At 49.0% G+C, this 10,113-nt stretch overlaps 1 protein-coding gene across 1 annotated transcript in view; it reads right to left on the reverse strand.

The window, feature by feature from the left end:
- LOC106809941 (kyphoscoliosis peptidase-like) overlaps window positions 1-6,783 on the reverse strand; it is a 15,821-nt gene extending 9,038 nt beyond the window's left edge. Inside the window, exon 1 of the mRNA XM_014813179.1 lies at window positions 5,865-6,783. Coding sequence (XP_014668665.1) covers window positions 5,865-6,437 — 573 coding nt within the window. The 5' untranslated portion in view covers window positions 6,438-6,783. The remainder of the gene's footprint in view (window positions 1-5,864) is intronic.
- Between the last annotated feature and the right edge of the window lie 3,330 nt (window positions 6,784-10,113).

Genomic DNA, 10,113 nt, shown 5'->3' on the forward strand with positions numbered 1-10,113 from the left:
ACACCAGTGCAATAATCTCTTTGTCGAGTTGGCAGCATGCTACTCTCAAGTTAATTTTTGATTCAAGGTTCGCCATTCGGAAGTGTCTCTGGAATGCTCGTTAGTTAATATTTGCTGTATGATTTGGCCTAAAATTCTGAACACACATTCGAAGGTTGGCTGTATTTAAGCTTTCACTGCTGCAACGCGCGCGAACAGTGAATGCCATGATGGTGGAAGATAATGGCTAAAGTACCATCGTCGGTTGTTACTGTATGTCAACAAACCTCGGCAGCGGCACAGAATGCCGGTGTGAGCGCCACCACTACCGCCCCGCTAGCCGTAGTCAGGGTTTACCACCACTACCGCCCCGCTAGCCGTAGTCAGGGTTTACCACCACTACCGCCCCGCTAGCCGTAGTCAGGGTTTACCACCACTACCGCCCCGCTAGCCGTAGTCAGGGTTTACCACAACTACCGTCCCGCTAGCCGTAGTCAGGGGTTACCACCACTACCGCCCCGCCTAGCCGTATCAGGGTTTACCGCCACTACGCCCCGCTGAGGCCGGGTAAGTCAGGGATTGTACCACCACTACCGCCCCGCTTAGCCGTAGTCAGGGTTTACCGACCCGACTACCGCCCCGCTAGCCAGTGAGTCAGGCGTTACACCACTACCGCCCAGCGTAGCCGTAGTCAGGAAGTTTACCACCACTACCGCCCCGTAGCCGTAGTCAGGTTTACCACACTACCGCCCCGCTAGCCGTAGTCAGGCCGCTTTACCACACTACCGCACCCGCTAGCCGTAGCATAGGGGTTTACCACACATACTACCGCCCCCCCCGCTAGCCATAGTCAGGCGTTTACCACCACTACCGCCCCGCCTAGCCGTAGTCTCAGGGCTTACCACCACTACCGCACCCACTGAGCCGTGAAGTCAGGGTTTACCACCACTACCGCCCCGCTAGCCGTACGTCACGGTTACCACCACTTACGCCCCGCTAGCTCGTGTCAGGGTTTACCACCACTACCTCAACCTAGCCGTAGTCAGGGTTTTACCACAACTACCGCCCGCCTAAGCGTAGGTCAGGCCGTTTTACCACCACTACCGCCCTGCTAAGCCGTAGTCAGGCCGTATTAACCACCACTACCGCCCACGCTGAGCCAGTATCAGGGTTTACCCGCCACTACCGCCGCCCGCTAGCTAGTTCAGGCGTTTTTACCGCCCACTTACCGCCCCTGCTAGCTAGTCAGAGCGTGTATACCACCACTACCGCCCGCTAGGCGTAGTCAAGGCGGTATACCACCCACTACCGCCCGCTAGCCGATAGTCAGGCCGTTACCACCACTACCAGCCCCGCCTAGCGCGTAGAGTCAGGCGCTTTTGACCACCACTACGGCGCCCGCTAGCCGTATGTATCAGGGTTACCACAACTACCGCCCGCTAGCCGTAGTCAGGGTTTACCACCGACTAACCGCCCGCTCAGCCGTAGTCAGGGTATTACCACTCACTACCGCCCCGGCTAGCCGTAGCTCGAGGGCTTTACCACCCACTACCGTCCCGCTAGCCGTTCAGTCAGGGACTTACCACCCCACTACCGCCCCGCTAGCCGTAGTCAGGGTTTACTGAACCGACTAAAACGAAGTCAGGCTGGTCTGCTTGAACATCGCTTACAGAGATGCGAAGCTACGCGTGGCGGGCAAAGATTTGTTATTTTTATTTATTGTTATTTAGTCATTATATTATTATTTACTTAATATTATTATTGATTATCATCATCATCATCACATCCATCATCCAATCATCATCATCATGCATCATCATCATCATCATCATCATTATTATTATTATTATTATTATTATTATCATCATCATTATCACTATCACTCTTTTTCTTTCTTTATCTCTTCCTCTTATTTTTCTTCTGCGTTTTACTCCTCTTCCTCGTCGTCGTCTTCCTCTTCTTCCTTTTCTTCTTCTTCTTCTTCTTCTTTGTTTTCATCCTCTTCTTCCTCTCTTCTCTTTTCTCCCCTTCTTCCTCTTACAGCCCCTCCTTCTTCTTTACCACTACCACCACCACCACCGCCACCACCGCCGCCGCCTCCTCCTCCTCCTCCTCCTCCTCCTCCTCCTCCTCCTCCTCCTCCTCCCCTCCTCTTCCACCTATTTCTTGTTCGTCTTCTTTATTATATACAATTTCGACAGGTTTGCTATCAGAATCGGTACGCTGTTTGAACGAACGAATTTGCAATTTGCGTGCCAATAAAAATACCGACAAAATGCGTGCGGAGTGTCTGGCATAAAATTCGTCTAGTCGTCGTAAAATACCTCGTCATAACTCAGTTACACTGTCACTGAGGCTTGCTCGGGGGGCATATACAGGTGTGCCGGAGATTACTAGCACAGTTTAACCCCTCGCGATGATATTTTGCAGTCGTGATATAACGATAAACGATTAGCGGCATAATCGAGTATAGATCGTTATATGACAGCAACTGCGTTGTCTCCGTTCACGAAATGTTTTGCCTCACAGAATGTAGTCCAGTATAGGTAATAACTGTAGTACGCACCCGTCAGTTCGCCGTTTAAATGAAGCTACATGCCCCCGAGCAGTTGCCGCGTGGCCACACGATATAATGGTGTAAGGTCTATAGATATAACCTAAGGTCGTAGAAGTATCAGTATTCGTACGTTCTCTCTTTCGCTTTCTCCTCCTCCTCTCTCTCACTCTCTCTCTCCTCCCGTTTTCGGTCTCTTACTTGCTCTCTTTCACCCACCCCTCTCTGTCTCTCGTACGCGCTGTCTCTCTTTCTGTCTGTCTGACCGCCCGTCCCTCTTTCTGTTTTTTTTTTACTCTCTCTCTCTCTCTCTCTCTCTCTCTTGCACGCTTTATCTCTGTCTCTATCTATACATGTATCTCTCACCCGCTCCTCTTCCTTTCCCGGCACTATACGCTAATAAAGTTTAGCGTCCGCCGTGCATAACAATCACGGACAAGTATAGGCGTTGCCGATGTAAATACAAGCTGTCTCCCATACCTGGGGTCATTGTCACTGCCGGACTATTACGTTATGGTCTTTAGCAGCGGCGTGACATCACCCGAGGGCGCTCCGCCGCGCGCCCAAAGTAGAACCTAGATTCCGGAAAACGCGTTCTTGCACTTACGCCCACCATGATGAATGTAGTTGTTATTCCGCTGGCGAAGTACTGGTTAGCGAAAACGCTGGCGGCATTCGCATCACGGGCCACGAGTCTACTTCCGAGTATACGATGCCGTGAGGATACCATCGCGCTATCCATCCATGTATCTATCTAATCATTCTGTATAATTCACCTCGGGTTTTCTTCGATGCCGGTATCTATACTGACGAATTCCGTGAACTAGACGAATTTTGACACGTTCGCACACTGAAGCTCGGTTTGTTTACGTTTCCGACGCGTGATCATGAGAATCATTGTAATCACGAACGCTGCAACGTCCGTGCGAGCATATAAGCGAAGTACTTGTCATTTCTCGGATAGAAAATCTCTGTCTCTGTGCATGAGAACATGGATAGACTACATGACCCTGTAACGAAAACCTCAAGCCGTCTTAGAAATCGTTATTATTACCGGCCAAAGGAGCCGCTGTCTATGATTACAAAGATAGAAATTATATCGGTCATTATATATTTCATTGTTATATATTATTATGCCATTATATACACCAGAAACATGAATGTATCCGAAACAAATTACAAACTTATATAATATCGCGTAAAAGTATAAATACTTATCTAATATTATATATATATATATATTAGGAGTGCAATTAAATACATTATATATTATTGGCTGGCATTTCGTCGATTCAACCAATGAATGGTGATTTCTTGCTCGGGCTGTGTGATACGTCATCGGTGTGTGTATACTTGTGTCAGGTCTGATATTAGGTCGATGGTTGGTCACCGTTATTCGTCACCGTTTTGCTTGCAAACTATCCCTAAGCGCCGAGGGATCAAGAATGATCAAGCTCTAGGTTAAATTAGTACGAACCGAAACAATTTTAGTGAAAACAGCAAGCAGATTTAGTGTGGAACACACTGTTAGTGTTAATTGATTTCATTTAAAGCCGTACCAACTCGCGCCTTTGAGGGTAACATCGGTGACTCCGATGCGCCGACACTGAATAATGCAGACGGCCCGCATGAATTCTTCATACGTCAGGGTAACAGGTGCGCGCACGTATCTTTACAGTACTCATCATTACGAATGCGTGCGGACACGACTACGGCACCTGAACGGGGCATATAACATGCATTATAGATACACGGAAATTTGTAAATACAATCACGAATGCAGTTATGGTTGCGTGTATGTTTATGCGCGAGTATGCTGTAGTAGGTAGACGTTTAATTAGGAGGGCGACGGGGCGATAATGGCATGTGTGTGTGTGTGTTTAAATAGACCCCCATCCGATCTATTTTTGCCTATATGAATATAATTTCGCTACATACTCTATATCATAGCCTGTACTATGCTATGCTGTGTACCCAATACAATATCGTGCCGGCACGCAAATATACGCCCGTGTGTATATTTACGCAAATTACGAATAGCATAAGCTGTATATTGCATCGTATCGCAGCAATTTTTGTGGCGAGCCTGTGCACAGTATGGGCACATTTATACCGTCAGTATAGTGAGTCAGAACTGTTATTTCGAATACCGAACCGGATGTCACGCGATATATAGGTCAATCAATAGGGTTTGCTGTCTAATAATCACACCTCAGCCAAGGCCGCGTACGAAATCATGAATTTGAGAAGCAATTTAGAACATGCGGTGCAAATGATAGAGTCCAGCGCCATGCGATCCAAGATGTCACCCAAAATGGAATCTCTCGTATTTCAGATGCACATCGGTGCATTCCCATGTTAACATTTTTTATATTGAGAGAAAGAGAGAGAGAGAGAGAGAGAGAGAGAGAGAGAGAGAGAGAGAGAGAAGAGAGAGAGAGAGAGAGAGAGAGAGAGAGAGAGAGAGAGAGAGAGAGAGAGAAAGAGAGAGAATGAGAGAAGGCATGGATGGAAAAAGGAAAGGGAAATAGAGAGGGAGCTAGGGCCGAAGAGAGACAGAGGGGAATAGACAATGGGACAGATTGCGAACGATATAAGCATGGATATATAGAAAGAGTAAAGTATGATGGATAAACTATGTCTTGGACATTATACATTCAGCTAGCCCTATTTTACAGTTTAATAAATAACTATGTCACTGCCTCCAATGCTTTAATAGTAGGTTGAAGGTGCCTACTTTCATGGTTCCTTGCCCTAGCATCATTTAAATTTCACTATTCTTTCACTCCTACCTCTCTCTTCTTTTAATTCTCTCACGTCACTCCTCGTCTCTCCGACCAAATCCATCTCTCTCATTCTGCCTTCACCTCTCTCGGTATCTCCCTCACCCATCTTTTCCCTTCCTCCCTCCCCATGTGTCGGTTCCACCCTCCCTTTACCTCTTTTTGCCTCCCTCTTTTATATTTCCTCCCTCCCTTCCTCCAACCACCACTAACTTCTCCTTCCTTCCCTCAGCCTTTTTCCCACATTCTCTCCCATTTTCTCAATCTCTGACCCTCTCCCTCCTCTCCTCTCCACCTCTCTCTCTATCGCGCGCGCTCTCTCTCTCTCTCGCTCTCTCTTTATCTCTCTCTCTCTCTCACACTATTTCTCTATATATAAAAAAATTATAAATGTATATATATATATATATAGTACATAATATATATCAGTATGCATACATATATATATAATTTGTAAATGAGTGGTATGTATATCAAGAGCACATGCTCTTGATGTATATGTATATATATGCATGTGTGTATGATATGAGGGTGAGTATAATACGTACGAGCGGCAGCGGCGTCTCCTGCACCTCACCGACGCGATTGTACGTCGGCACCTTCCCCATCTGTGCCTGCTGCTGCATCGGATGCTGTATGTGCAGAGCCTGCGAGTCGAAATGTCCCGGCAGGTAGTTCTCCGAGTTCTCGGTGGCCTTCTGCAGCATGTACCACGCCTTGGGCGCCATCATCGCCTGCCGTATGCCGACGGCGTCCGCGTTGAAATGTCCTCTCTCGCCCATCGGCGAGCGTATCTGCTCGTTGATCTTGTCATCGCGTTTCGGTACGTTCAGCGCGGCGCGTATGCCGAACGACGAGCCGTCCATGTGTCCGGCGAGCGTACGCGGGACGTGGTTGTTGCAGTAGACGCCGCTGTCCTCCGGGTCCAGCTGATTGTGGATGTACGTCTTCAACGTCAGCTGCGTGTTGCAGGAGACGCATTTGAGACACGACTTGTGGAAGAAGGCGCTCTTGAGCGGGCCGACGCGATCGACGCGGTACACCTTATTGCCGCATCGCGTGCACAGTTCGAACTCCGGGTTCGACACCATCGGGTTGAAGTAGCTGCTCGTGGCGGCCATGTTTGTCTGGCAGCGGCCGTATATATCCTCCTCTGGTCACGATCTTCGATCTAGCGAACTACGTAACGACACGGAGATTCGAATGTCGGGCCGCCACCGTGTGCGGATAGCGGGAGGGGGAGGGGTGAAGTCACCGCCGCGATTCTAGCATCACTGTGAGGACGTTCGACACATGACACGCAGACGACCAACGCACTGTGCCGCGCTGGATAAATATGGCGCAGCCGTGTGCTCCGGTGTGAACTCTACCTGCCGTGTGCTGCCACTGCTGTTGCCTATTGCGCAGGTGAGACGCGCTCGTCCGTTGTGCCCGTGGCGGCTACCGCGTCACGCGCTCCTACATACATACACGTACACGCGAGCGCGGATGAACGGAAGGTAGGCCAAGTACGAAACGCATTCGACTGAATCGATGCATTGTTGTGATGGCGCTGCGGTGGCGCTGCGAACGCCCCGTTAATAAGCGTGTGCGCAGGTAACGTCAGGTAAGGCAGGATGGGGTAGGGGGGGGGGGAGTAGGTAGTGACTGTACGCGTCTGATCGTATGCACGCGGGTGGAACTGCCGTTGCAGCAAGCACGGACGTGAGGGGAGACTTCATTGTGCCGGTTAAGAGGAAAAATAATTAAATAAGTGTAACGTCGCGAAGACTTTGCGCGACCCTCACTCCCACCACCGACTCGACGTCGAGAGAATAAATTACATGATTAGTCGTCGATCTCTCTGTTCTTCGCTAAATGAGTAAACGTGAAATGCGTAGCAGTGTTAGGCGCTACCGCGAGGGTGGCAGAAAATCCGGTTTCTCGTTTCACCTTTTTAGTTTTCATGGGTCAGCGCCTGTCCCCTTGCTGCGGGCTGCGTATGTCGTTAGCCAGCGTTCTAGCTCGCAAGCCCCGCTGCTTGTAGTTTTCCTGGAGTTATAACCGACTTGGTTTTATTTTGTGTTTATTATAGTTCGCATCTCCGCCCCCCTCCCGACGGGCGCCACCCCCTAACCTATTCTGTTGACAGGCTATTGTTGTCGCATTTTTCTTTGGGACTCTGAGAATATAAATATCTAGAATCTGATAGAGATCTAGAGAGCGAGGATATTCCAAGACATAGAGATGACCAGAGTCACATCTAGAGAGTATAGGTTTATAAGGACATGGCGATGAGATATCTGAAGACGTGTCTACCGACTGGATAAACATCTCTAAACTCATGTTAAAAAGTAAAAAAAGAAACCTATATGTTTCCACGCATGACCTGGTTGTTATAGCCCTTCGATCAAAATATGAAAGAATAAAAGAGGACTACGGTAAGCTATATCATGAACCTGGAAGATTACCAGCAATAGCTCTACACACGATTGTCACATCGATGTAGTAATAGTAATAATATTTGTAATAGTAATTTGCTTGCATACGCTAGTAGAGTGCATACATGCAGACAGAATACTGGAAACCACGAGGCAGATTAACGCAGAAACGAGAAAGTAGGCGTAATAATCAGTCAATCACACAAGTTGCAAGCAATGTTTGACGCAACGCGTAAAGCATGGTCAGGTCAATCTTTAAAGCGACGCGATTTGTTGGCAAAGGTTGTGAGAAATCCCGCACCTCCCCCTCCCCCCACTTTCCTTACCTTCCCACACCTACCCAAGCTCCCCCCACATCCCCCATCTCCCCACACTTCCCCCACACCCCACTTCCCCCTACACACCCCAGTTCTCCACAGCTCTCCCCACATCCCGACTTCCCCACACCTCTCCCAACCGCCCTCTCTACCCCATCTCCCCACCTCCCCCACCTCCCCCACAAACCCCACCTCCTCACACTTCTCCCACCGTCTTCCCCACCCCATATCCCCCACATCACCACCTTCGCCCACACTCAGTGGGGAGTGTGGTTGTGTGGGGGAGATGGGAGAGTAGGGTGGGGAGAGACGGTGGTGGAGGTGGGGGAGAAGTGGGAAGTTGGGTGTGTGTAGGGAGAATGGGGAGATAGTGGTGGGAAGAGGACGGGAGGGGGAAGGTGTGGGGAGGTGTGGGGATGTGTGTAATTGTGGGCGAAAGTGTGGGGAGAGGTGGATGGTGGGAGGGAGGTGGGGGAAGGCGATGTGGGGCCGAAGGTAGGTGAATGGGGGGGATATTTTGTTGGAAACGGTGAGGAGAGGATGTGAAGTGGAGAAGGTGAGAAGTTTGTGGGGGAGGTGGGGAGTGGTGAGGCTGGAATGGGGTAGGCGAAGAACGTCGTGGAATGATGTGTGGAGGTGGGGTATAGGGGGAGTGGAGGTGTGTTTGGGGGAGCGACGGTGGGGGGGAGGTGAGTGTAGTGGAGGAGTGGAGTAATGATGGGGAGGTGTGGGACGGTGAGGGGTAGGGGGAAGGTGGTATGTGCGAGGGTTGTGGGGAATGGGGGTAGAGGCGGTGGGGAAAGGTGTGGGGAGGTAGGAATAGTGGGGAGAGTGGGGAGAAACTGGGGTGTGTAGGGAGGTGGGTTTGGGAAATGTGGGAGTAAATGGGAAGTGGGGGAGCTTGGGGAGGGGTGAGGGTGAAGAAAGTGGGGGAGGGGAGGTGCGGAATTTCATCCTCACACTTTGCCCCCAAAACAAATCGCGTCGCATTTAAAGAATTGACACTGACGCATGGCTGTCTACGCGTTTGGCGTCAAACATTAGCTTGCAACATTGTGTGAAGAATGAATTTCATTTACGCCTACCTTTCTCAAGATTTCTCTGCGTTAATACGAGCCTCGGGTTTCACAGTATATCTGTCTGCGATGTATATGCTACTTCTACTAAGCGTATGCAAGCAAATATACGATTAACAAAATATTAATTACTATTACTACATCGAATGTGACAATGCGCGTGTAGAGCTATGACTGGTTATCTTCCCAGGTTCATTGATATAGCTTACCGTAAGTCCTACTTGTTAATTACATATTATATATTTGACCGAAAGCTTAATAAAACAAACCAGCGTCAATGCGTGGACATATATGTTTTCTTTCTTATTACTATTTATAACCGAATGAAAGTATTAGCAGAAGATGTTTAATCCCAGTCCTGGTAGACACGTCTATTCAGATACTGCTCATCGTCCATGGTCCATTATAAACCTAGTACCTCTGAATGTGACCTGATCATCTCCTATGTCTATGAAATAAGATCCTCGCTCTCCTAAGATCTCTATCAGATTCTAGATATTTTAATATTCTCAGAGTCCAAAGGAAAATCTTCGACAGATGGACAAGTAGCCTGTTCAACAAAGAATAGGTTAGGGGGTGCGCCCGTCGGGAGGGGGCGGAGATGTCGACTATATAAACACACAAATAAACTCAGTCGTTATAACCTCCAGAAAACTACACAGGCAGCGGGGGGCTTTATGCGAGCATAGAACGCTGGGCGTAACGACAGTACTAAGGCCGGCAGGCCAAGGGACAGGCGCTGACCATGACTAAAAAGGTGAAAACCGAGAAGGACTAGAAACCGGATTTTTCATGGCAAACCAGCTCGGCGGTAGAGCGCCTACACTGCTACGGCATTTTCACCGTTTACTACATTTAGCTAGGCGAAGAAAAGAACAGATCCGAACACTAAATCAAAATGCGTCATTTATGTCTCCTCGACGTCGAGTCGTGGTGGGAGTGCGGGGTCAGCGCATAGTCTTCGCAAGCACGTTACACCCTATT

This window comes from Priapulus caudatus, unplaced genomic scaffold (assembly GCF_000485595.1).
Source record: "Priapulus caudatus unplaced genomic scaffold, Priapulus_caudatus-5.0.1 Scaffold397, whole genome shotgun sequence".
In the NCBI taxonomy this organism is placed as follows: domain Eukaryota; kingdom Metazoa; phylum Priapulida; class Priapulimorpha; order Priapulimorphida; family Priapulidae; genus Priapulus; species Priapulus caudatus.